General features: G+C 43.6%; 2 protein-coding genes across 6 annotated transcripts in view; one reads left to right on the top strand and one right to left on the bottom strand.

The window, feature by feature from the left end:
* Positions 1 to 76: 76 nt before the first annotated feature.
* On the top strand, positions 77 to 11,170 carry USP50 (ubiquitin specific peptidase 50). The gene is made up of 7 exons (XM_034434665.3): positions 77 to 348; positions 2,143 to 2,343; positions 4,056 to 4,251; positions 7,277 to 7,483; positions 8,510 to 8,652; positions 9,822 to 9,954; positions 10,751 to 11,170. Exons 1-7 carry the CDS (start codon positions 296 to 298, stop codon positions 10,940 to 10,942), a joined length of 1,125 nt encoding a protein of 374 aa, XP_034290556.1. The 5' UTR covers positions 77 to 295; the 3' UTR covers positions 10,943 to 11,170.
* Positions 11,171 to 11,948: 778 nt separating this feature from the next.
* The window catches only part of USP8 (ubiquitin specific peptidase 8), a 30,472-nt gene continuing 14,903 nt past the window's right edge, over positions 11,949 to 27,517 (bottom strand). For all 5 annotated transcript variants that reach the window (XM_087877738.1, XM_060693299.2, XM_060693300.2 and 2 more), the window contains 15 exons: positions 26,984 to 27,122; positions 25,470 to 25,521; positions 24,042 to 24,186; positions 22,974 to 23,136; positions 22,639 to 22,783; positions 21,051 to 21,271; positions 20,157 to 20,747; positions 19,622 to 19,702; positions 19,166 to 19,425; positions 18,240 to 18,452; positions 17,234 to 17,444; positions 16,031 to 16,267; positions 14,493 to 14,635; positions 14,021 to 14,153; positions 11,949 to 12,729 (listed from right to left, as the gene is read on the bottom strand). In XM_087877738.1, the coding sequence (XP_087733864.1) occupies positions 12,544 to 12,729; positions 14,021 to 14,153; positions 14,493 to 14,635; positions 16,031 to 16,267; positions 17,234 to 17,444; positions 18,240 to 18,452; positions 19,166 to 19,425; positions 19,622 to 19,702; positions 20,157 to 20,747; positions 21,051 to 21,271; positions 22,639 to 22,783; positions 22,974 to 23,136; positions 24,042 to 24,186; positions 25,470 to 25,521; positions 26,984 to 27,122 (2,920 nt within the window). In that variant the 3' untranslated portion in view covers positions 11,949 to 12,543. The remainder of the gene's footprint in view (positions 12,730 to 14,020; positions 14,154 to 14,492; positions 14,636 to 16,030; positions 16,268 to 17,233; positions 17,445 to 18,239; positions 18,453 to 19,165; positions 19,426 to 19,621; positions 19,703 to 20,156; positions 20,748 to 21,050; positions 21,272 to 22,638; positions 22,784 to 22,973; positions 23,137 to 24,041; positions 24,187 to 25,469; positions 25,522 to 26,983; positions 27,123 to 27,517) is intronic.

The following is a 27,517-nucleotide window of genomic DNA, read 5'->3' as shown; positions in this document are numbered from 1 at the left end:
GAATCACTGGGTGTCGTATTTTGTTAGAAATATCCCAATGGCATTGCCTAGCAACAAGGCAGAGTATATTTATGATGCCAGAAGAATCCATATTGAAACACCAGGAAGAAGTGCAAATAGCCAAAGGGACAAACCCTTATATTTGGGGGAGGCCCTCCTGAATTGCGAGTAAGATGAAACCATCTGATTGCACTGGAAAACCCCGAAACCAAGCATCAAAATGAAGAGGAGGTGGTAAACTGGCTCCCCTGAAACTTGAATTCAAGCATCGCTTTGTCTCCTTGCAAGCCAGCTGATGGCTTCCAGGTCAACAAATATGCCAGAAGAATTCAATATATATTATCTTCTGTGAGTTTCTTTTCTTTTTTTGGTTTTTAGTTAATTACGGTACTATCTAGTGACTAGGAGGTGAAGGGAAGGGTATAGAGAAATCTTACCTTTGTTTTTTGGGAGGTGGATCTGGAGATGAACAATTGCAGGAATTGGATATGTCTAGTCTAACAAAGAGATGGACTAGGGAGTCACATGTTAGTGCTCTTTCAATATGTGAAGACCCGTCACAGAGAAAATCCTATTCTCCAAAGCACCTGAAGGCAGGACAAGAAGTAACAGATGGAAACTTATTAAGGATTTCTCCAACTTAAGAATTAAGGAGAAATTTTCTGACGGTGAGAACAATTAAATCAGTGAACAGCTTCCTTCCAGAAGTTGTGGGTACTCCATTACTGGAGGTTTACAAGGAGAGATTGGACAAATGGCTGTCCTACGGCACGCGTACCCAAAGTGGCACGTGAAGCCATGTTGCCCGGCATGCGCGGCCTTGCCTGTTTGTCTTCCATGTTTCTGGCACAACATGCATGCGCAATGATCAGCTGTCCGCGCACGTGGCAGTGCCAAAAAACCCAGTTTGTGCATGCGTGCCGGCCAGCTCATTGGCGGGCCAGAACCTGGAAGTTTGGCTTTTCTGGGGCTTGATCCCTTCGTGCGTGCAGCAGTGCCGAAAACCAGCCTGCGCATACATGCCAGCCAGCTGATCATTGGGCACGCATGCAGGCTAGAACTCGGAAGTTCGGCTTTTCCAGAGCACGGCCCCGACGAGTGTGAGCACGCGAGATGTTTCCATTTAACCTTTTCGACACTTGGTGCCAAAAAGGTTCGCCATCACTGGTATAGGGTTTGCTGCTTGAACAGAGAGTTGGACTAGAAAATCTTCAAGGTTCCTTTCATCTCTCTTATGTTTTCTGGTGTTGACTCCTAATCACCCAGATTTTGCACTATTTCCCATAAACAATGTCGCCTGTTGGTGCCCAGGATGAGGGCGTTCTCTGTGGCCGCACCAACCCTCTGGAACGAGTTACCCACTAGGCTCCGGATGGCCCTCGACCTCTTTCCGCGGTGACCTGAAGACGTGGCTTTTTCAACAAATCTCCTGTTTGGGGTTTTAGTTTTAACTGTTGGGGATTTTAACTGTCGGGGATTTTAATTGGATTATTTTAGTATTCATTTTACTGTCTTGTTGTTTTCCTGTTGTGAGCCGCCCTGAGTCCTTCGGGAGAAGGGCGGCATATAAGTATGATAAAAATAAAATAAATTGTGAAGCTGAACTGAAAAGGTTTTAACAAGTCAATGTGGTAGGAAAATTAAAACGCAGGCAGGCAAGCTAGCATTATTAGGCAATGTCTACTGTATAGTTTGTGGATTGATACGATCCAGGAAAAGTCTGTTGTTTATATTATATATGTAATTTTTTTCCCCCTGTGTGGATGAGAACTGGAAGTCCCCCCACCCCTAAATGATAATAATCCTAGTTGACTGTGAGCAGTTTTGAACATGTTTGACTTCAGCACCAACTGGTTCATTTAATTCTCACGTGTTTATTGTATCAACCGAGCAACTTCCTTGTCCTATTATTCAGTTCCTTGTTGTCTAGGAGACTGATTAATTTATACAACTCTCGTAAATAGAAGATTTTATTCATGTTAGGACTGGAGCCAAAAACAAAACTTGTTTGACAATTGTTTGGCTCTCTAGGAAACTCATTCATTTATAGAAACTGGGACGGAAACGCTTGTAAATAAATATTTTTTTGTTCATGCTGGGACTCAAAACTCCTTTGACGATTGTTTGGCTTTGGAAATACAGCAAGGGTGCCTTTCCCTGGCAGACTTCGGAGGAGTCTATGGATGTATCCAGAGATGACACAAACCCGCAATACCAAGGACTTACCGGCCTGCGTAATTTAGGCAACACATGTTATATGAATGCTGTAATTCAGTGCCTTTGCAGTGTATCCCCGTTGGTGGAATATTTCCTCTCTGGAAAATATATAGCCTCGTTAGACAAGTAAGTGGATTGCTATGTTATGCAAGAATGTTCTTTGGGAAATTGCTCTTTAATATGAAGCTAAAGTTAATTTCTTTTTCCCTGAAGCCACAAAGTTCCATAAGAACTAATTCACAAGTCTCTGGTTTTTTTGTTTAGGCCTTTCCATGTTTTTATATTTTTAATGACTCCTGATGACCTATATCACCTGTTTGAGACTGCTGTCCCTATTAAGAGGTTTTAATCACACTCTTTGATGTGAATGTGTGGACCATGAATTTATGTCAAGCAAGCGTTTGAGTTTAGAGTTTTCTAATCTCTCCTTTGAAGGGATGTAGGAAAGTGGTTCGAAGCAGAGAGGGGGACTTCAGTGAGAATTTAATTAAAAATAAAGTAATACGCTTCTTTTGACATCTGGATTTAATAGGAAGAAGCACTTTGCATAATTGTCACATTGGTTCTCGACATATAAAGATATTTAACATGTTGTTCTGACATAGGCTTTCCCAGCAGCACGAAGAATGCAGTAATGAACTAATTGTCTCCTGCAAACTCCACTAGGGATGCTCAAATTGGTAATGCCAGTAAAATTAAGACATACTAATTTTTTACAACAACAACAATAATAAAAAATCAGGAAAGAAAATATAGAAATTGACTAAAGCTGCTTGAGCAGTTGAGGTCTAGGCTGATTTGCAGAGCCTGTGAATGAGCTGGGAGGCAAATGGGTTTCCTTGAGTAGGTGGTTGACCCAGTGAGGACATACTGTCCAGACATAATTGCCCAGTGAGGACAATTAACCAGTGGAACAGCTTGCCTCCAGAAATCATGGGTGCTCCATCACTGGATGTTTTTAAGAAGAGTCTAGACCAGGGGTGCCAAACTCAAGGCCACAGATCCTGCCCGTGGGGTGCTTAGATCTGGCCTGTGGGGCAGCCCTGGAAACAGCAAAGGACTGGCCTGCGGTGCCTCTGCCAGCAAAAAAAGAGCTTTCAAGGGCCACACGCAGCCCTCCCGAGCTCCATTTTCACTGGCAGAAGGCTGTAGGAGGCTGTCACAGATGAAAATGGAGCTCAGGAGCCCATTTTCGCTGGCAGAGCGCTCGGGCCACCATAGGCACCCCTGACATGAGTGACGTTGAGCTGCCCATGCCCACCCTGGCCATACCCATCCCGGCCCCCCCGACATCAAACGACCCTGATGTGGCCCTCAATGAAATCAAGTTTGACACTTGAGTTTGCATGGGGAACTGGACTAAAAGACCTCCAAGATCTCTTCCAGCTCATTCTTTCTATTGTTCTATATCAGGGGTCAGCAACCTACGGCTCTGGAGCCGCATGTGGCTCTTTCACCCCTCTACTGCAGCTCCCTTTTGCTCAAAATATGCATCACAACCACCAATGTGTGACACCCACTGGCAGGTGATTTATTGAGCTTTTCGACTCCCAGTAGGCCAGCCATGGATAAATCCAAGAAAAGAAAAGTTTCAGAAGAAAACAGAATGCTTAATTCAACTACATATACTAGTTTTGTGGCTGCTCAGGAAATAGTCAGGCACAGGAAGGGTTTTGTGGCTCCCGGTGTTTTCTTTTCTGTGGGAAATGGGTCCAAATGGCTCTTTGAGTGTTTAAGGTTGCAGAACCCCTGTTCTATACTGCTGGTGAAGATGAGTCAAGATTTGATCCAGCAGGGTGCGAATAATCTTCTCATGTTCTTATATGTTCTCCTCTAAGGGAGAATGGAGAGATTGCAACAGCCTTTGCCTACCTGATGAACGATATGTGGCTTGGGGACTTTGACTGCGTCTCTCCCGAGGTCTTTAGATTGGTGATCGGTGAGCGATACCCTGCTTTCATCAAGAAAACCCAGCAGGACGCTCAAGAGTTTCTGATATATGTCTTGAATGAACTGCATGAAGCTCTCAAAAAGGTAAAACGTTTTCATCATTTATGAAGTTAGGTGGCATTGAAGGAGGGATTATGTAACATGCCTGGCTTTTTTTTTTTTTTAATTTGATTTATATGTCGCCCTTCTCTGGAGACTCAGGGCGGCTTACAATGCATTAACCAATAGCCTTCATACTTTTGTATATATTTATACAAAGTCAGCTTATTGCCCCCACAACTGGGTCCTCAATTTACCTACCTTAGAAAGGATGGAAGGCTGAGTCAACCTTGAGCCTGGGGAGATTCGAACTTGCAGTAATTGCAGGCAGCTGAATGTTATTAACAGGCTGTTAGTCTGCTATGCCACCAGGCTTGGAAAAAGTTTGTAAATCTACTGTATTTCCCCAAAAATAAGGCCGGGTCTTATATTAATTTTTGCTCCAAAAGACGCATTAGGGCTTATTTTCTGGTTAGGTCTTATTTTGGGGAAAATATGGTACTAAATGCATCTATCTGGCTGACAATCTTAACTGGGGCTTATTTGAGATGAGTAGGGCTTATATTACGAGCATCCTGAAAAATCATGCTAGGACTTATTTTCCAGTTGGGTCTTATTTTCGGGGAAACGGGGTAGCTGCAGAATGCTGATCAGCACAATCGGGTATAATGAACACTGGATATCTTTTGGTTTTAGTACTATGATACCAAACTTCGAATTCTTTCTACTCTCCTATTTTAATTTCTGTTTCTCAGCCAGTCCTGTTTTGCTGAGTCACGAGTTGAGCTGATGAAAGTACGTTTTTTTTTTTTTACAAGCCACAAGTTTGTAAATACAGGGTTGCCAATTCTCATTCGACGTTAGTTTCAGTTATAGTTTGAAGGCATCCTAAACGACAGTTTATCTGCTTTTGAACGTACACGCTGAAATTGTGTAATGTATCCATAATTCGTGCATGCTGATATTACATGCTCAGGGCTTATCCGTGTAATATTGTGATTTGGAATTATGTTTAAAGAACCAATCGAAAGAAAGAAAGAAAGAAAAGAAAAACAATGTCAGAAAATATAACTTTAACAGCCAACCAACTGAACTGATCCGTTTTGGGTGTACATTGTTATAATTTTAAATTGTTTTAATTGGGCTGTTGATTTTAATTTTATTGTGATTTGTATTGGAAATTGTTATTTTTGTAAGCCGCCCTGAGTCCCTCGGGAGAAAGGCGGCATATAAATCGCAATAATAAATAAATAAAAAATAAATTTGTTGTAGGTCTAAAACCATCTACTGAAGTATATGCCATGCCATATTTTGAATCTGTTCCTAACTTAAGAACCATATCCTTAAATATGAGCCAGCAGTGTGCAGCAGCTGCCAAAAAAGCCAACACAGTTCTAGGTTGCATAAACCGAGGGATAGAATCAAGATCACGTGAAGTGTTAATACCACTTTATAAGGCCTTGGTAAGGCCACACTTGGAATACTGCATTCAATTTTGGTCGCCACGATGTAAAAAAGATGTGGAGACTCCAGAAAGAGTGCAGAGAAGAGTAACAGAGAGGATTAGGGGACTGGAGGCTAAAACATATGAAGAACGGTTGCAGGAACTGGGTATGTCTAGTTTGATGAAAAGAAGGACTAGGGGAGACATGATAGCAGTCTTCCAATATCTCAGGGGCTGCCCCAAAGAAGAGGGAGTCAAGCTTTTCTCCAAATCACCTGAGGGCAGGACAAGAAGCAATGGGTGGAAACTAATCAAGGAGAGAAGCAACCTAGAACTAAGGAGAATTTCCTGACAGTGAGAACAATTAATCAGTGGAACAACTTGCCTCCAGAAGTTGTGAAGGCTCCAACACTGGAAGTTTTTAAGAAGATGTTGGATAACCATTTGTCTGAAGTGGTGTAGGGTTTCCTGCCTAAGCAGAGGGTTGGACTAGAAGATCTCCAAGGTCCCTTCCAACCAATGATGGGACTCAAGTAATTTAACAACCGGTTCTCTGCCCTAATGATTTCTTCCAACAACCAGTTTGCCAAACTGCTCAGAAAGTTAACAACCGGTTCTCCCGAAGTGGTGCGAACTGGCTGAATCCCACCACTGCTTCCAACTCTGTTATTCTATTCTAACGTATTTCCAAATGGAGATTTTAATCCTTCTTTGTGGGAAATGGTGATAACATTTCCCCCCCCCTCTTAATCTGTAGGGTATTTCACATTTCAAATTGTGGGTGTCAATATATGCGTATTTAACACATTGGGTGGTTTGGGTTTGTTCAAAATTAATTTTTGACTCCTGGAGGTGGGAGTTTCTAGGAAATACTTTTGGAAGTGATTTGCCATTGCTTTCTTCGTAGGACTGAGAGAGGGACTGGCCCAGAGCCCACCCCCCCAGTTGGTTTCCATGCCCAATGCAGGCTTAGAACTCAGGTTTCCCCACTCCTAGTCCGTGGCTTTTAGCTGAAGTCATTGTGAAATGATAACTGTGAATCTGAAATGTATTATTACAGGGTTGTTGTTTTTTTAAATCCGCATTTGGGGTTGAAAACATAAAAATGTTTAGCTTTGAATTGGTACAGTAGCAAGAAAGAAATTATAGGAGAAATAGCAGAAGCTGGGGGCGGAGTTAAAAGAAGCATCAGCCTAGAATCTCTACATAGCCGCAAGCGAATTAAGTCCAACCCCTCTAGAATTCCATTGGCCCTTATCTAGCTCTAAGCACTTGCTAACCATTAGTTGAGAAGATTCCTATGCATATCCTGAAGAGGCTTTTTTCAAGAGGCAACTGGACTTTCTGTTTTTTCTTTGAAGACGTTTTGCTTCTCATCCAGGAAGCTTCTTCAGCTCTGACTTGGATGGTGGGGAATGGAAGGATTTATGTCCAGTTGTCTCTTGAAGAAGCACCTTTGGGACAACCATGACCTGGACGGTTGAGAGTCTCCGTAGACATTCCTGTGAACAGGCATGAGTAGCAATAAATCGGTTTAATTGAACCTTCACGGGTTGACCTGGTCTTTCGCGCCTGATGGAAATTGTCTAACTTTCCCATATCATGGCTCCTTTTTCTCTTCCGTAGACAAATAAGAAAAAAAACCAGGGAAGCTCATCGACTGCTTGGGAATCCAGGAGTTGCCTTAGCGATTGCTCCATTATCACCCGACTTTTTGAAGGACATCTTAGCTATGATATCATGTGTTTGGAATGTCAAACTACTACTTACAAAACGGAGATCTTTACTGTGCTATCTCTACCGATACCTTATGAATCGGAATGCTCACTTGAGGTATCGGATTTTCTGTAGGGATGGAAACCGTCCCTATTCAGTTCTTTTTTTTTTTAACAGATTCCCATATGTTGTAATCTAATGGATTAGTGTAGCGCAGGTGTTTTGTATGTCACATTATTGCTGGTACTTGATTAATTTTTAAAATTACTCTTTTAACCTGATCTATGAAGATCAGAAGGATGCAGTGGCTCAGTGGCTAAGACGCTGAGGTTGTCGATCGAAAGGTCGGCAGTTCAGCAGTTCGAATCCCTAGTGCCGCGTAACAGGGTGAGCTCCCGTTACTTGTCCCAGCTTCTGCCAACCTAGCAGTTGGAAAGCATGTAAAAAATGCAAGTAGAAAAATAGGGACCACCTTTGGTGGGAAGGTAACAGCGTTCGTGCGCCTTTGGCGTTCAGTCACGCCGGCCACATGACCACGGAGACGTCTTCGGAAAAGCGCTGGCTCTTCGGTTTTGAAATGGAGATGAGCAGTCTCTGCTACTGGTTTGCCCAAACCGGATAGAACCGACTGAATACCACCACTGGTGCGCGGCTTCAAAAACACAGCAATATAGGTTGGAATAGTGTTGGGGTAGGTGAGCAGGCCCACCCGCGAGTTACAACTACCCGAACCGGTCTGAACTGGCAGCAGCCCACCTCTGGAGGCTTCAGCTATGTCCACTGACTAGATAAATATTGCCTACTTGTGGTGTTATTTAATTACTTAATTACTGTTTTTTTACTTGTTACTTAATTACTTGTTACTTGTGGTGTACTTAATTATGCCTCTTTCCCAAACTACTACTACTTCTTCTTCTTCTTCTTCTTCTTCTTCTTCTTCTTCTTCTTCTTCTTCTTCTTCTTCTTCTTCTTCTTCTTCTTCTTCTTCTTCTTCTTCTTCTTCTTCTTCTTCTTCTTCTTCTTCTTCTTCTTCTTCTTCTTCTTCTTCTTCTTCTTCTTCTTTCTCCTTCTCCTTCTCCTTCTCCTTCCTCCTCCTCCTTCTTCTCTTCCTCTTCTTCTTCTTCTTTTCTTCTTCTCCTTCAGGAATGCCTTGATTGCTTCTTTCAGCAGGACGTGTTGACCTGGAACAACCAGATCAACTGCTCCTGCTGTGGGATAAAAACAGATGCGGCGGTGAAAGCCAGCATAGCCAAGTCACCCAAGATGGTCATCTTCCACTTAAAGAGGTTAGGTGTATTTTTCTTCATGGGTTGACTTGCACAACATCCGTTCTGCTGTAGTGAATTGCTTACAGATGCTGAAAGGAAGGTGTATTTCAGTGGTACAGTTTGACTAGTTAGGCAGGTGTTGGCAATTTAACAGAACAGAAATCGAATCTCATCAAATCAGTTTAAAAAAACCAGATTAAGGGGAGATTTCTGCACTTAATAGACTTGGAAGGGACCCTGGAGGTCTTCTAGACTAACCCCCTGCTCAAGTAGGAGACCCTATGCCAGTGATGGCGAACCTATGGCATGCGTGCCACAGATGGCACATGGAGCCATATCTGCATGCATCCGAGCTGTTGCCCTCGCTCAGCTCCAATGCGCATGCCCATGTGCCGGCCAGCTGATTTTTTGGCTGGCCCCGCCGACACCGCCCCTCCCTTCCCAGGAGTCTCCACGCAGCCCGTTTTGGATGCCAGGTAAGTACAGGGCTCGCGTGGAGGCTCCAGGAGGGCATTTTCGGCCTCCAGAGTGCCTCCGAAGGGATGGGGGAGGCCGTTTTTGCCCTCCCCAGGCTCCAGCAAAACCTCTGGAGCCTGGGGAGGGTGAAAAATGGGCCTACCGGAAGTCTGGAAACAGGCTGTTTCCAGCCTCCGGAGGCTTCAGGGAGGCCTGCTAGGCCTAAAACGGGGTGCAGTGTGTGGGGGGTGTCGTGCATGCATGCACAGGGGAGTCTCACGCACCTGCGGAGAGGTGTGGGTTGCAGGGGGGGATTAAATTATGGGTGTGGGCACACACACACGTGACCCCCCCCCGCGGTTTTGGCACGCAACGGCAAAAAGGTTAGCCATCACTGCCCTATACCATTTTAGACAAATGGTTGTCCAATCTCTTCTTTAAAACCTCCAGAGATGGAGCATCCATCTTGATATTTCTCTCACTGTATTTTATTTGAGAGGTTAGGAGCTGCTTCCATTTCTGACAGAGAGAACAATTCAAACTCCTCATGCTCGTATACCCAGTGTTTTTTCTTAATTCATTTTCTGCACTCAGCTATGAAATATATTAAAACAGAACTAGATGCTAGTTTGGTCTCGTGTTTATTATAAATTTGACTCTAAACAACATACCAAGATGACTCAAAAACCATTTCTATTGTACTATTGATAAAGATCATACTTTCTTTTCAGATTTGATTGTCAAGGCAGTTACAAAAAGAAACTTAAAACCGACATCTACTATCCTTTAAATAACCTGGATTTGTCTCCTTATATATATCCACTTTTTCGGAAAAACCCAAAATACAACTTATTTGCTGTAGTGGTAAGTGACAATAGATGATTCTAGAATTCTTCCAGGATAACATTTCAGTTATCCGTATGCAGGAATGTTCACTTCCTAAAGATAATAAAAATGGGATAAGTATGAATGAATGGACAGTAAGAAAACGGAGTTCAGTAAAATGATTTTATTCTGCAATTAGAAAGGATGAACATATAATGCTGTTGTGAGGAGTTAGATTTTCAACAAGCTTCGTCAATTGATGCAACCAATTGTTTTGAGTCAGTTGTCAAGCATCTGAATTTTGATCACATGATCATGGGGACGCTTCAGAGGTCGTAACTGTAAAAATGGTCATAAGTCAGTGCCATTTTATCTTTGAATGATGAGTGGTGCGGTGGCCTAGAGGTGGAGCTCTCGCCTCACAATCAGGAGGCTGTGAGTTCGATCCTAAGTAGAAGCAGATATTTCTCTCTCTGGGCACAATGAGAATATATCTGCTGAACAAAACTCTGCATTGGCGACTCCACTAGCTCCATTCAGTTGCCCAGACTCCATCCCCCAAGGGATTATGGGGTCATTAAATGACGATGATTGTATTTTGAATGGTCACTAGATGAACTGTTGTTGAGGACTACCTGTACATGTTGAAGAATGGACATTGTTAGGACCGGGGAGTCAGAAACAAATCTCCGTTTTGTTTACCGATTCTCAAAGCCACCTCCCTCCAAAAATTACAGTGATTATTAAACTAGGATATGAGGCCCATATGCTGTCATGAGTGGCTTGTATGAGGTGCTTTCTTGGTCAACTTGAAATGCGTTGCTATTGTTTGCAGAACCATTTTGGAGATCTGGACGGTGGCCATTACACTGCATTCTGCAGACATACCCTCAGCCAGAATTGGTACAACTTTGACGATTCCCAGATCAACGAGATCCCAGAATCCTCCGTGCAAACATCTGCCGCCTACCTCCTGTTTTATAGCAGTCAGGCTTTCTCTGCGCCCGTAAAGAACCAAAACGTCTAGGAGAACCAAGTGGTAGGTTCCAGGAGCTACACTGAACCGAAGCCACGCTTCGGTTGTCGTTCAAGGAACAACTGCATTTCCCCGTGTCTTTGGATTGTACTGATGGAGTGACGTAGAAGCTGGCCCTTCCAAGCCACTTTCTTTCAGTGGGGAAGAACGCTACTCGGCAAGCCTTACGCAGAGTGTGACACAACACCAGCAGTTAAATAAACTCTTCTCGGACAGCCAGGCTTGAGTGGTCATTATTATTGCAGCATTCATCGAGAACTAGATGCCTCTTCCTCCTCCTCCTCCCGATTATAATTCTGAACGGGTCATACATTGCTGAGTGAAGCTCAGAAACGTTCGGCAGTCTTCTGATAAAAAAAATAATTGTGTACTATTTAATAAATCGCAACCACATCCTCGCAAAAGCATTCCCGGAGCAGACATTAGTTAAGAAAGAGTAATTCCAAAATTCATGCTTCTTTAAATGCAATAGTCCAACGATCTTGGGCTCCGCCTTTGCTCACATCTATCAACGTGGTGGCTCAATGGCTAAGACGCTGTGCTTGTCGATCGAAAGGTCGGCAGTTCAGCGGTTCGAATCCCTAGTGCCGCATAATGGGGTGAGCTCCCGTTACTTGTCCCAGCTTCTGCCAAGTTAACAGTTCGAAAGCATGTAAGAAATGCAAGTAGAAAAATAGGAACCACCTTTGGTGGGAAGGTAACAGTGTTCCGTGCGCCTTTGGCGTTTGGTCATGCCGGCCACATGACCATGGAGACGTCATCGGAAAAGCGCTGGCTCTTCGGCTTTGAAACAGAGATGAGCACCACCCCCTAGAGTCGGAAACGACTAGCGTATGTTCGAGGGGAACCTTTACCTTGACCTAGTCTTCCTGAAATAATCTACATTTATTAAATTGCAAAGCAAGGAATAGCGATCAGGCCAATGCAATTTGAAACAATCGCGTGAGTTTTCTTTTCTGTTTGTTTTTTTTTTAAAAAAAGACACAGATTCAAGACACATATTAAAAATTATGTAATGCTTCGGTCTTCCAGAGTACATTGTAAAGTGCGGAGATAAGGACATATAGAAACCTAGTTTGACAAAACAACCATATCTCTCTTAGCCATTCTTGTCAAAGGATCGGATTTCTTTATTATATACATGTTGGATGTGCAATTCTGCAATCGGTATGTACATGTACATTCCAATCTTTATCTCTGGCTAAGATATTCACAGTAGAATCAAGCTTTAAGGTTAGTGTGAAAAGGCCATAAACGTGGGAAAGAGGAAAGAAAGATACGCATTGAATTTTAGGACGTCTCGAATCCAAACTCTTAACACTTTTTCAAAGGACTAAGCAAGATTTATAATTTTCAAGCGTAGCTACAAATAAGTCGGTTTGAAACATATTATTCCATACAAAGCAGCAGAGTTAATAATTTAATTTTCAGCGATAGCACTAAAATACATTTTTGGATAAGGAACTGCTGCAGCCCTCTCTTAGGCAACTTTACATTGGTCTCAGCTCAGTAATTTATAAACCAGCTAGTGCATCCTTCGGTCCTTCCTTTAAGTGGCTACATCTGCAGCCCGTTATCTTTCGGTCTTTCCTTTAAGTGGCTACATCTGCAGCCCGTTGTTCGTAAGATGTATAAAAGAGAATATAAGCAGCTGAAGACTTCACTGAAGATGCAGAGATGTCGGACACTTCGTGATCATCAAATTTATACCATCGCTGCTTGGCAGCACTCTTGCAGTAAGCTGTGTAGTGTCCACCATCCAGCCCTCCATAATGGTTCTGGGGAGGAAACAAAAATTAGGATCAAGAGTTTCAGGGAAACTACATGTGGGAAAACAGTCTAGGAATAGAAATTCTGGATAAATATGAAATAATAGAAAATACTTGTAGCTCGGGTTTTAGATTTCAGCAGTGGTTTGTTCTCCAAGCTTGTTTCAATTTAGTTACTGAACGTTTTATTACCAGACTAGGTAACATCATCAGCAGGATTTTCTTGTCAAGACATTTATAAACTAAGGAGAATAGGACAAGAAAATCCTACTGATGGTGTTACCAAGTCTGGTAACGAAACGTTCAGAAACTAAATTGAAACAAGTTTGGAGAACAAACCGTTGCCGAAATTCTTGATAAATATATATGAACACAAGGGAGTCTGTTTATTTACTAATTAACCAATTGCATTCAAAAGGCTCTTTCCGAGAAAGGTCCATAGAATCAAGGTTACGGTTTTCCCAGGAGTGACATATGGCTGTGAGAGTTGGACCCTACGAAAGGCTGAGCGCCCCAAGAATGGACATTTTCAAATTGTGGTGGTGCAGAAGACACTTGGACTTCAAGGAGATCAGATCAGTCAACCCTAAAAGAAATCAACCAGGGGTGTGAAATTCAGCCGGTTCTATCTTGCTCGGGTGAACCGGTAGCAACGGCTGCAGGAGGCTCCGCCCACCCACGCGGACGGCATGACGTCGCTTTTTTGCGACATTTTTAAGTCTCTGCGCATGCACAGATGATGGCGCGTGCACATTCGTGAACCGGTAGGGAAAGTAAGTGAATTTCACCCCTGAAATCAACCCTCACTGTTCTTGAACCTCAAAATACTTTGGCCAACCAAATGAGAAGAGAGGACGGATTGGAAAAGACTCTGAGGTTGGGAGAGATGGAAGGCAAAAGGAGAAGGGGACGACAGAGGAGGAGATGGATAGTGTCATCAATACAGTGAATGTGAGCTTGGGCAAACCCCAGGAGATAGTGGAGGATGGGGATCTGGCATACTGTGGTGCGTGGGGTTGCCAAAAGTTGGACACGACTTAGTGACTGAACAATAGCGATAGCACTTAGACTTATATACCGCTTCCCCAGTGCTTTTACAGCCCTCTCTAAGCAATTTACAGAGTCAGCATATTTTCCCCAACAATCTGGCTCCTCGTTTTACCAACCTCGGAAGGATGGAAGGCCCAGTCAACCTTGAGTCCTGTCTGGATTGAACTCCAGACTGTAGGCAGAATTCGCCTGCAACACTGCCTTCTAACCACTGCATCACCAACAACAAATTCAAAAGGCTGTTACTTACAGATACTGAAAACAGGTTATATCTCTTCAAAGTACTCTTGGGGCCGATGACGTATTGTGACAGGTCAAGGTTCTCCAAAGGGAAATCAACAGATGTTTGAAGCTTCTGTTTCCATCGCCCATCGTACGAAAACCTAAGCATGAGCAGCAGGGAAATAAGCGTTAGGCAATGATGGGTCTATCCATCCATCCATCCATCCATCCATCATCCATCCATCCATCCATCCACCCACCCATCCATCCATCCATCCATATATCCTATCTATCTATCTATCTATCTATCTATCTATCTATCTATCTATCTATCTATCTATCTATCTATCTATCTATCTATCTATCTATCTATCATCCATCCATCCATCCATCCATCCATCTATAAAATTTATACAGCTACCAGTGTTACCAAGGGATGACTCTGGACACACGTAATCATTGGAAACACAACGGATATAGAGAGAAATATCCCGCCTTACCTTTTCAAATGTACTAAGAGGACAGGCGGCAACTTCCATATTTCTATTTTTTTCAAGGAATCTCTTCGAGTTTTGCAATGGCTACAATAAAACCGATTGTTATCCGTCAGTTTTTCTTCTTTGGAAAATAATCTAAGGCATTCCTGGAGGAAAAAAAACAAAACAAAACAAAAATGCTCCAGGTGAATTCAAAGAGAACAAAAACAATAAAATAAAAATAAACTCCTTCATTAGTATCATTAATATATGTTTGATCAGAGGTGGGGTTTCACAAAATTTGACCACCGGTTCACCGAAAATGTGAGCACACGGCTTCCACGCATGCGAGCGGCTTAGAAAACGTGGCTAAATAGGATGGCATAGCGCTGGGGTGGGGGGGATGGGGGCCGGGCCAGGCCCACCCATAAGTCGATACTACCAGTTCGTCTGAACCAGCTGAATATCGCCACCGTGTTTGATGGTAGTGTTTCAAGGAACAGTCAGAGAAACCTTAACCTTCCATGAAGAGAAAGAATGTCATTTTTTTAAAAAAAACTTAAACTTGAATTAAACTATTAAAATTCAACAGCAATTTTTCAGGGATGAAAATGGCAAACTCGCTCATTTTTCAGTCAGCTCCATCCAATGCCAGACATGGATGTAATTCTTTACTCCTCCCCTGGTAAGAGCGATCACTCGATACCTTAAAAGAATGACGGCAATACGAGCCAGTTATATCAAAAAAATTTTATCGATTGTAAGGAAGATGAGCTCAGTTAGAGAGGAGCTATCCTATTTGGGTTATCTAGTCTTGGCAACTTAGCTATTGAAATTTGATATTGTAAAATTTTAATGTCATCTATCATATATTTTTAGATTGCTATTTTTGTAACTGTTTTATCTTTTTCCCTTTTTCTTTTCTGTTTTGTTTGAAAAGGCCTTCGGGCTATTCAATAAACTATACTATACTAATTCTTTACTACTCGAACTCAGATCAATTGTTTAAGGTGCTACACAAACTTTAGCCACAACAATATACTGGGGGCTCATTTTTTTTCTTATTGTTAAAGCCCTATCCCTTAATACTAGGATAACATACTTGATTAGTACATGCGCTACACTCACTCACGCCTCCTCCACGCATGGGCAGAGCCTTCTGTGCATGTGCAGAGGGTTAAAAACGGGACGTGATGACGTCCGGGCAGATGGGCGGAGCCTCCCGCCACCGGCACTGTCGGATTGTGCACTCTAGATAGAACCGGCTGAATTTCACCACTGGCCAGCTGATCATCGCGTGCGCATACACGCCAGAAACCCAGAGGAGGAATGGGCGACGCCGCACATGCCAAGTGACGTGGCTCCACGTGCCACTTTGGGCACGCGTGCCACAGGTTCGCCGTCAAGCCAGATAAGGGTCTGTGACTGTAAATTTTCCCTTGAAAGTCTTTGCTGAAGGTGACTGAGAGGAATTCACTGCTTGTTTAATAAAAGGGGTTTTGTCGGGACCAGGATTCTGCTTCGTGCTTTTTGGGGAAGCCTGGGTCAGATCGCAAACCCACCTGTAGGCTGCACTTGCTAGTGGAGGCCAGCGGCAACGATAAATACATGAACGCCTCAAACGTCCGTGATTTTTTGTGACACGTCAGACACTGCACTGTGGATTTGAACTGGCCTTGGAAGAGGGCCACGATAATCGATTCGTTCAGCTGTTTGTGCTTGTGCCAGGCAAGGTCAGATGCTCTGAAGTCATCTAGTTGATCGTTGTTTTCCTCTTTGTAGCGTTTTCGGTTGTCCGCCTAGAACATTGGTAAACGAAAGCTTGTGATGACCCGGGGCGTGGCATAAAGGCAACACAGCCAGAGAATAACTATGAGTCCCTTTATTAGCTCCAACTTTGCCCCCAATGTGCCTTTTACTCTCCGGATTGGAGAAAAACTCTCCCACAAAATTGTAACAGCTGAAAATACTCCAGTCCAAGCGTTATAAACAGAAAACTTCCAACTATAAATCCAACAGGGCAACATAAGGTAATTCATCCGGCAGGGCAAGCAAGATAAGGAGTTCCAGAAGTGAAGTAGCACGGCAGTAAATCAAACCAGTTGGGAGGATGCCAGGAACTCAGATAAAGCAGTTGACACAAGATGAACTCAGCGTTTGTTCCCGACAACCGCCCCTCATTTGCCTCTCCTTTAAACTCCATCCCCAGGTGTGCCTTGTAAAGGGAATCGTGGCCCTTTCCTCCCTCGTAAGCCATGCAACCCACGATGGTCTCTTCTCCGTTCTCCCCTGCGTTCCCTAGAATGAGGAGGGGGTGGGCCTTGGTCTTCAATCTGAACCCCCTCTCCCTTGTTCTACCTCTCCCCTGCTCGTCAGCTGTTCATCTTCCTCCTCGGATTCAGACTCTGACGGGCATGACAAAACCTATCAATACCCACTTAAAGCATTGCGAGGTGTGTTTTGGGTAGGAAGCAATAACATCCATCGTTTATTATTAGTTATGATTCTCAGCATTTATTTATTATGGAAAGACGGAGATTGAGAACATACAGAGATACTTTGTTCTAAAAACACAGCACACAGACTTTGATAATATTTTCACCTTCTTCTTCTTTTGTTTAAAAAAAAACACCACCACCATTTTTTCTTAAGAGGGATAGGAGAAGATTGGAAACTTTGGGTGAAAAGCACCTTCTCCTTTTCTTCTTTTTTTATTAGTGCTATACAGTACTTCAATGAGAAATATTTAAAAAATGGAAACCTACCTTATTTAAGTCTTCATGGAGGCCATCCATTAAGAACAAGAGTAACTCTTGAGAATCTTGCTGGCTGTACCCAGCAAACTGCTCGTTGATCTTCCCAATGGTGATTTTGAAGTCTTTGGGGCTGATGTATCTGTACTGCCCGGTCCAGAGAGCTTTCATTATGATGCCAAACTCCTCAGCTACTTCTCCTTTGTACCCCAAAAAGTTAGACCTGCAAACGTGAACGATTGACATTTATGAAAAGGAGTATTGGGGAAAGAGGGGCAGAGGGATCTATCAAGAGTCTATTGTGGTCCACCAGCGGCCAGCAGAGCTGGTGGCAGACTCAAGACAGTGAGGAGGCTGGGGAGGAACATGGGCCAGTCCTGGAGTCTGGGGAAGGCTCTGATGAGGGCTCTGCGTCGGAGGCGGAGAGGGGACCAGGGCCGTCTGACAGTTGTCAGCTGCCTTAGGAGTCGGACATCAGTGGGGCAGAAGAACAGCTGGAGCCTGTTCCTGAGGTGTGTGCATATGCAGAGCTGCCAGGAGAAGGGAACAGCTAAGGAACAAGGGTCGACTCAGGAGTAAAGCCACAGGTGGACGGTGAATGATCCCTCCCATAGGGAATAAAGAGGAGCGAAAGGGGAGGAGAGTTTGCAGGAGACAATTAGTTCAATTCATTTGAGTGAAGATCTGTTCCTGACTTCTTGCCAAGTATTGTCTGCTACAGAGTGGTGTTTGGAAGATATCGGCCTGGCAGCTTTCCAAGCCTGATAAAGGTCTGTAGTTGTGAAATCTCTGGAAAGACTGTTAGCCGGGACTTTGCTGGAGAGGAATTCCCTTTAAACTAAATAAAAGGGGTTTTATTGGGACGAGGAGTCGGCTTCGTGCTTTTGGGAAGCCTAGGTCAGAACAGAGCCACCTACAAGTTTAAGACAACTACTTATGGGTAATCATGCCATTAAGGAAATAATTCACGGTAACCATGTTTGCATTCAAATGGGGGTTCAGGAGAAGCCAAAATTACCGGTTGATATCTTCGTGATAGCAGTTCCTGTTGAAATAATCAGCCAGGTGAGGGGTATTGCACAAACACTGGAGCACTGAATTCATATAGCAAGTATTTCCCAAATTACGAAGGCCAGTCAGAGCCGGTCCCATCCCGCCAAACACGGGATTCAGATGGCGGATCTGTGAGGCCGAAAGCCTGGAAATTTCTGTTTTTGGATAGCACACAGGTCTGTAGAGGGAGGGAAAAAAAGTTATATCAGATGCCTTTTCCCATCGAAAATCTGTAAAAACAGACATTTGCTTGTTGTCAGGTGGTGCCAAGTAGGTAGGCGATCAGTCACAAAGAAATGAAATGAAATGACATAAAATTCAAATCAGGAAATAAGGATCGTGAGGGGAATAAAGGTTTTTAAAATGCCTAATTATTCTCGGTTGAGGGTTTCTGTTAAGAACTGAAGTATCCAACCTTGGCAACTTTAAGACCTGTGAACTCCTAGAATTTCAACTCCTAGAATTTCCCAGCCAGCATAGCATACCATGTTTCTCTGAAAATAAGCCCTCCCCTGAAAATATTTAAATGCATTCGCAGCTGGTCCCTGCCATTTCCTCTGGTTAGGGCTAGGAAGACAGAACTGGAAATCAGGTAAGACGGCAAGAGGATCCCCGTCTTGCTCCACGCACCCCAAAATAATAAGACCTCCCCGAAAATAAGGCCAAGCTCTTATTTCAGGGTTCAAAAAAAATATAAGACAGGGTCTTATTTTCGGGGAAACACGGTGACTGGGGAATTCTGGGAGTTGAAGTCCACAGGTCTTAAAAGTTTAGAAAATCACGCAGGAGACTCATTCCTACATACTCCAGACAGGTTCAGGTAGGAAAAAGCTTTTATTCCTTCTTTTATCTCACCAACCGCAGAATAAAGGAAATGGGTAAGCAACGTACTTATTCTCGCGATTAACAGTCGGAGTGGGGACCACCTTCTTCTCTTCCTCTTGCACGGCCTGAGTGATGTCTGGGGAAGAGTACGACCGCTTCAGTTTGGAGTGTTCCCTGTCCCGTAGATCGGTAGACGGAGGCTTTGGCTTATGAGTCGGTGGAGTAGTGGGCGGAGTAACCGAGGGAGTCATTTCCGGTGGGTACATGTGGACTGAATTGGTGGGCGAATGGTAGTACCGAAAAGTCCCGGTGACTGTATCCAGAAACTTCAAAGGACATGCCCAGAAGAGAACAGCACAAAAATAAAAAAAAAGGGGGAGAAAAGTTAAGCCAGATTTCTACAACTGATCATTTGTGGATGAGTAAAATATGTAGAGGTGGTTGGTTGGTCCTTCCTTGATTTATGACCGAACCTACTTGGGGTACTTAGAAGTTCTATTTGAGCTTAAAAGTTGCACTGACCTTGGCCCAGCCATGAGGCAATCCTGGGATGATTCTGCCCATCTCCTCACTCCGGGCTCTGGTTAGCGGCTCTCGTTGGGACTAAAAATAAAATACACCCCCCCCATAAAAGAAAGAGATTAAACCTTGTCAAGATAACATACTGCGTCACTTCTCTGCAGTGGTAGGCTGCTGCAGGTTCAGACCGGTTGTTGTGGTCCACCAGCAGCCTGAGGAGCTGGCAGTGGAGTCGGACAGCGATGAGGCTGAGGAAGAACATGGGCCAGTCCTGGAGGCTGGGGAAGGGCCGGACGAGGGCTCTGCGTCAGAGGCAGAGATGGGGCCAGGGCCATCGGGGAGTGAGGTGCGGACTCCGGAGCCTCCAGAGGCTGACAGCAGAGAGGCAGAGGAACAGGAGGAGCCTGTTCCTAGTGCACACATGAGAAGTGTTGCCAGAAGGCAAGAGCGGCTAAAGCAGAGAGGACGACTCGGGAGTAGGGCCAAGAGATGATTGGCCTCTCCCATAAGGCTTAAAAGACCAGCAATGGCCACTCACCTTGTTCAAGCCAGAGTCCCCCCTCAAAGGCCCTTGGGATTCCTCTGCAAATCTGCGCCTCTGTGTTTCGGGGGTCCAGACCATTTTCTCCTTTTCGCTGGCCGTATTTTTGTCAAGGTTGGCTTTCCTCATTTCAGGGCTTTCGCTCCCAGCAATACTTTTCTTTTTTACGTCAGCTGAATCTCTGGGGACTTTCTCCAGATCGTGTTTTCGATCGACCCCTTTGGCGGCCTGTTCTTTCTCTTTCTTCTCTTGATCTTCTTGATATCTCTGGAGATTTTTTTCTCTGCCTTCCCAGTCTCCCTGGTCCTCCCTGGCTCTCTTTTCTGCCCTTTCCCGTCTTTGGACCTCTCTCTGCTCTTCTGGTTCTTCTTTTTCTCCTTCATTTTTTTCTACTGCAGTCGCTTTCCTCACATTCCCAGGGCTCCTCTCTTCGTCCGTTAGGCTGGGCTTCGTATCCAGCGATGGCTTTATGGAACGATCCGGAACCAGTTTCCCGTTGGAATTTAACGGCTTAACAATCGCTGGGCTTTCGGCCTTTGCCTTTTGGTCATCTGGAATTTTGGCTGAGGGTTTCTTGCTACGATCAACCTGGATCCAAAGAAAAAGAATGAAAAGGAGCAGTTTGCTTTGTTAGCTTCTCTCCCTTCTGCTTCATACTTTTTGAAAAATAGAGTTTGGCCAGAGTTTTTTTTAAAAAAGAAAGAAGCCAAATCCAAAATACAATATAAGCGCATTAGGAGACAAAGAGTACAAACTGCATACATTCAGGACCTACAAGCAATCCTCAACTTAAATTAGTATAAACACTTCATGCGATCTTGATTCTATCCCTCTGTTTACGCAGCCCAGAACTGTGTTGGCTTTTTTGACAGCTGTTGCACCTGCACTCACCTGAGGAATAACTTTCATGGATGAGATTGGCTGACTGAGAATGCCAGTGGGAGCAGCAGCAATGGTTCCGCTAGGAATTATCGAGCGGAGCACGTCCGTTTTCTTCTCCTGCTGGCTTGCAATGTCCGATTTTTCAGGTGCTTCTACCACGGAGGGTTTGACATAGACAACAGGTGGGGGAGCTGGAGCTGGCTCTTCCAATGATGGGTAAGTAAAGTCCACTGAAACAAATATACAAATGGGAAGATCCTAAATATTAAGAGGCATATGCTCTATACTTCTTATGTGTTATATATAGGGCCATTTTAGCGTACTGGTTAAGGCACTGGGACAGAAACCTGGAGTCAGTGAGTTTTTGTCCAGCCTTGAGCATAAAGCCTTAGGTGACTTTGGGCCAGTCACTCTCTCTCTCAGCCCTAGGAAGAAGAATATATAGAATAACAGAGTTGGAAGGGACCTTGGAGGTCTTCTAGTCCAACCCTCTGCCCAGGCAGGAAACCCTACACCACTTCAGACAAATGGTTATCTAATCTCTTCTTAAAAACTTCCAGTGGTGGAGCATTTACAACTTCCGGAAGCAAGTTGTTCCACAGAAGTCAAACCACTTTTTGAAATCTTACTGACAAAACCACAGGGACTAGCCCTTTTGAGTCAAAAACACACAACAACAAAACACATGCACAAAGTAATACATGTGTTGTGGCCCGCTAGCGGCCAGAAGAACTGGCAGCTGATTCGGACAGTGAGGAGGTTGGGGAGGAACATGGGCCAGTCCTGGAGTCTGGGGAAGGCTCTGATGAGGGCTCTGTGTCGGAGGCAGAGAGGGGTACAGGGTTGTATGCCAGTTATCAGCTGCCTTATGAGGCAGACATCAGTGAGGCAGACGAACAGCTGGAGCCTGTTCCCAGTGTGTGCATGCGCAGTTGCCAGACGAAGGGAACAGCTGAAGAACAAGGGTCGACTCAGGAGTAAGGCCACAGGTGGACGATGAATGGCCCCTCCCATAGGGAATAAAAGAGGAGTGAAAGGAGAGTGGAGTTTGCAGGAGAAAATTAGTTTGCCTAAATGGTTTGTGACTCTCCGAGACTCTTTGCCAAGTTTCGAAGATATCGGCCTGACAGCTCTCCAAGTCAGATAAGGTCTGTGACTGTAAATTCTCCCTTGAAAGTCTTTGCTGAAGGTGAATGAGAGGAATTCACTGTTTGTTTAATAAAAGGGGTTTTTTCGGGACCAGGATTCTGCTTCGTGCTTCTTGGGGAAGCCTCGGTCAGAACAACATGCCACAGTGCTATCTACAGGTGTATCTGCATGAACCTGGCCAATATTTAAAAAAACAACGTCTACGTATTGTCCTAAACTGCGTTTCAGTTTAACCATCGTTTGTGCCAAACAGATTCACACAACATGCAGAACCCTAAATCGCAGCTTCCCAACTCCGGTAGCTGAATTCCCACAAAAAAATGAAACCCGTTGTGGCTGAACTACATCCCCCGTAAGTCGAGAACTACCTGTAATTGTCCTTGGGCTTGCAGAACGGATTCAAAACCTCCCAGATTAAAAATAAAATAAAAAAGCCTTGTCTACTTACAAGAGACAGAAATGTTCTCGTTCTGGTTACGTTGTGGCAGCGCCACTTTGGCGTTGGTTGTATACTGAGGATAACAAAGCAGCCAGTTCTCGTAACCTCCGTCTAGGACCAAAGGCTCATTCCGTAGCACAGCTTTACTTTCCCACTGAAAACAAAACGCAAAAAAATACTTGACCAAAAGCAAGAGGATGCCCAGGTACTGGGGCTGAACGAGAGAATGTAGAATTTAGAAGAACAGAGTTGGAAGGGACATTTCCATTCTCAACTGTATAATCACAAGTGGGTTCCTCATCTATCAAGCTCATATATCCAACTGTAAACCTGGACTTGCCCACCTTGAAAAGTGCGTCTTTGAGGCTCCGCAAAGTTGTGCCTAATTGTAGGTCCTTCGCTGAACTGAACCAGTCCAGCAAGACAACATAATCAACCTGGACCCTGTCTTTCCATGGCTCCTTCGAAGGGTCTGGCAGTTTAGCTTCAATCTTGTTAGCGGTGACTCTGAAGTTTGATGCCGTCCACAAAATTAGAAAACAAGAAAACAGGATTATTGTTGAAGGTACAGTTGGCCAGTCAATCGGGCACAGAGCCACGAATGCGGCTCAAGAACGCCCTTGACATTCTGAATAAAGAAAGAACAGCTTTGCTTAATGATTTGGATTCGCTTAAGGACTGCAGTGGTTCTCTTTAACAACTACCACAAATAAAGGTCGGAAAATCTGGTGGGTTGCAGGGGTGACCTGCTTTATGACCATTATGACTTACAACCATAATAGAATGCTCCATTTCGGTTGTAAGTCGAGAACTACCTGTACCACTATCTGTATGAATGCAACTCAAGAGTTTCTTTGGCGTTCTGAATATATGCATTGACTACTGGTTGACCATCACATCTGTCAGAGTGCGCACAGTCTGACTACTTGAGACTACCCAGGAGCAAATACCTCACACAGGTTTGTAATAATAAATAGTGGTTTATCTCTACAAAGCATATACATACACATAGTAGGCAAAGGTCAATCAATCAATCAGCAACTACAGCATGGAAGCACACCCGGAGAGAGAGATACGCCCCAACAGGGCCTCTCTTATAATACAGACTCTTAAAGTGGTAACAGTCAAACAACCCCGCTGACTCATTCCTACCATTGCATCATCATTACAGTATCACAGCAGCTGATCAGTTATTAAATCATCATTACCCTGACAACATCGCATGGCCAAAAGTTCTACAGGCTAATTAAGCATTCTTTTAAAAAGAAAACTTTTAAAACTACTATTTGTACTTTGTGGCCAAGCAAATAAATGATCCCTGTTTACATTTCCTTTATTCTCTGCTTGATCCCTGGTAAGCTATTCAGTATTCTGCAGTCTTAGGATCTATCAGAAAAAAGTTTGTTCCATACCCAGGAGAGATAGCTTCTTCTGGAACACAAACAGAATTTATAATACAAGATTCTTGGTAATCCTTTAAGCACCGGGCATCCATGATCATAACCTTGATGCTTTTATCCATCATCATTGTAAACAGCTTCTCAGCGGTGATTGTTCCTTTAAGAGACAGAAAAATAATTTACCAAAACTAATCAAAGCCAGGCAAGGACTTTGAAAACGGCGAGATCTTAAGTTTTTGCAATGAGTTACGAACTTCCTCCATGAAATAAACAGCATAGTTTTATTCATAATATGACTCAGCATTCCTTTTGGCAACAGACACTAGTTTTCCACTGGAGAAAATAACTATTAAAACTGGCTACAAGTTGGCTATGATTGGCAAGGACAAATAATTAAAAACTTGTGAATCGAACGTGAAGTTGGAACTGGGGTTCTGAGAATTATACGGTATTTGTTTTGTATCTCAAAAGTTTTCCACCCTGAATTTTCAAAGGTCAGCAGCGTACACACCATCGAAACTTGGTGTAGGTGTGGGAATGCATGGGGAGGTCCAAAAATAGAAGCAAAATAGGAATGCTGATCTTGTTTGGTAAGCTTCTATTACTTTAAAAAAAACAACAACCCAAGTTTCAAAAAAGCCAACTCTGAAAATAGGCCAAAACATTCATTCAGTCCATTCCCCCACATCACTATGCCTTCTACAGCCATAGAAATTGAAAAGAAAAAAGAAAGAAAAGAAAATGATCTTCTCTCATCACCCAGGGACTGGAAGAAGTGTGATCCTGATCAAGGAATAATGGCCCAAGCAGTGGTGGGATTCAAATAATTTAACAACCGGTTCTCTGCCCTAATGACCGACTGGGTGGGCGTGACCAGGGGGTGTGACAGACAGCACTCGGCTTCCTACACCCCCCTGGGAGCAAAAACGGGCCATGGGGGTGGGACATGCTGCCCTCCTGAATCCCGTTTTGGGCTTAGTAAGCCTCCCTGCAGCCTCCTGGGAGCGAAAACGGGCTGCGGGGGGACTCCTGGAAGGGGCGGGAAAGGAAGGGGTGGAGCCAGCCAGCAATTTAATTACCGGTTTGCCTGAACCTGCTGAATTCCACCACTGGGCTCAAGGAAGCCGTTATGAATGGCAGAAGAAATCTCTTAAACAGACATTCTGAGAGCACATGGTGGAACTCATGAGTTTTTCCTGTTTTCCATGGCTGTATGGAAATCAAAATCTTTGCTGCTATAGCAAAATAGCTCTCGGAGGTTGATCTTGTGAAAGAAATCTCAGTCTAAATCACAAAGGGATGGATATTTCTTTCCCCAGGGGAAGTCACCAACTTTTAGGGGCTATCAGAGATCTAAGATGTTTCTCCAAAATATGTCTCTTGAACATCTTTCGCTTGTGGTCCCTACTTTTTAAGGATCGATGAAGAAATGATGCTTACCCTTTTCAGGAGAATCCTTCTTGTCTGCCACATTTTTCTTGTCTCCGTTGACCTGCATTATTTCGGCATTAAAAATAGATTTAGTAGGTCAGAAAAAAAGGCACCTAAAGTGGTGTTTTTCTCCCCAGACTTAATTGTTATGCATACATCCTGATAAAGATCTCCATTAATTGGGTCTATAACTCAAGAACACATGAAAATTGAGGTTCTTAACCCAAGGAGCCAAATAATACAATTAGTATCAACAACAAGAAAATAAGGAGATGGATTTAGACCAGGTTTTTCTTCCTGGTTCACCCCATAAAGTTGATTGCAGAAGACTATATTTTGTTTTCCCTGTTGCAATGGATGGCTGTGAAAGTTGGACCATAAGGAAGGCTGAGCGCCAAAGAATTGAGGCCTTTGAACTCTGGTGCTGGAGAAGACTCCTGCAAGTCCCTTGGACTGCAAGGCGATCCAACCGGTCAGTCCTAGAGGAGATCAACCCTGACTGCTCTTTAGAAGGCCAGATCCTGAAGATGAAACTCAAATACTTTGGCTACCTAATGAGAAGGAAGGACTCACTGGAGAAGAGCCTAATGCTGGGAAAGATTGAAGGCAAAAGAAGAAGGGGACGACAGAGAACGAGGTGGCTGGATGGAGTCACTGAAGCAGTCGGCGTGAGCTTAAATGGACTCCAGAGGATGGTAGAGGACAGGAAGGCCTGGAGGAACGTTGTCCATGGGGTCGCAATGGGTTGGACACGACTTCGCAACTAACAACAAATATTTTGTTTTTATTCTTTCCTCTGTCTTGCAAACACCATGTTCCTTAAACATCACAAATCAATGCTGTATAGTTTGCATCAAAATATTTCTACAGTTTCTCCTAAAATAAGACATCCCCTGATAATAAGCTCAATCGGGCTTTTGAGGGCATGGCAATAAGGCCAAGCGCTTATTTCAGGGTTCAAAAACATATAAGACAGGGTCTTATTTTCAGGGAAACACGGTAGCATAATGCAACATAACTAATGCCTCGTTTTGAATTCTATAGGAAAAAGTTCCTATCCGGACTGGATATTTAGACTTTCCCTTGCTTGAATGTACAGCGTTTAGCTGAATAGTATCAAATGGTTTTGCAAGCATCCATGCACTGATCAACAGAATTCATGGTTTGAGTTCAATAGTAAATAGAGTTGACACGGAGGCTTTAATAAGGACAGGACTTAACCATCATGTGACATTTTCCAACTAATGATTTTCTGGCTAAATAACATGGATAATATATAACTGAGAATGTATCTGCTGAATAAAACTCGGCATTGGTGTTCCAGCTTCCGTAATTTAGGAATGCCAAATTTAACCTAAATATCAGATTCCGTTCTCAACCTTGGAAGTCGTATTTGTTGTTGCAATCAATCTGACCAGCCTTTTTTTTTTTTTTAATAGCTTCCTTTTCTACAAACAGTTGTCTTTTTAAAAAAGTGGTGTAGAGCAGAAATACATGAGAGGGATAAATAGTGGCTGAATTACCAGCTGATTTTTCCCGTTGGGATCCGTTGATATTTCTGAAGAGGTTTTAGCATCGTCTTTTAATTCTTGTTTTTTCTGCTGCTGTTCCTCTTGTCTTTCTTTCTCCTCCAGTTTTTTTCGCACTTCTGCTTCTTCATATCTAATTAAAGGAGACAATTTTTCCCCCCAAGCATTATGCAGCACTGCAAGTGTGACTTTTTAAACACAGACTGTTTAGGATTGATTCCCTTTCTTAAATTATATGTTCACATGAAGGCAAATAGATTTCATAGTAATAAAAATGTGAACAAGACTAGGTAAAATAAATAGCAGCAGCAGCTTGAATGGAAATTGATTTAAAGAGGGTTGGCAGTTGGCCAAATAAAGCCTTTTGTGATATCTTTTTTTATCCTAATAGCAATAGCACTTAGACTTATATACTGCTTTACAGTCCTCTCTAAGCGGTTTACAGAGTCAGCCTGGGTCCTCATTTTACCCACCTCGGAAGGATGGAAGGCTGAGTTAACCTTGAGCCTGGTGAGATTCAAACTGCCA

This window comes from Pantherophis guttatus, chromosome 13 (assembly GCF_059756535.1).
Source record: "Pantherophis guttatus breed Tessera chromosome 13, ASM5975653v1, whole genome shotgun sequence".
Lineage (NCBI taxonomy): Eukaryota > Metazoa > Chordata > Lepidosauria > Squamata > Colubridae > Pantherophis > Pantherophis guttatus.
This window is presented reverse-complemented; position numbering and strand designations above follow the sequence as displayed.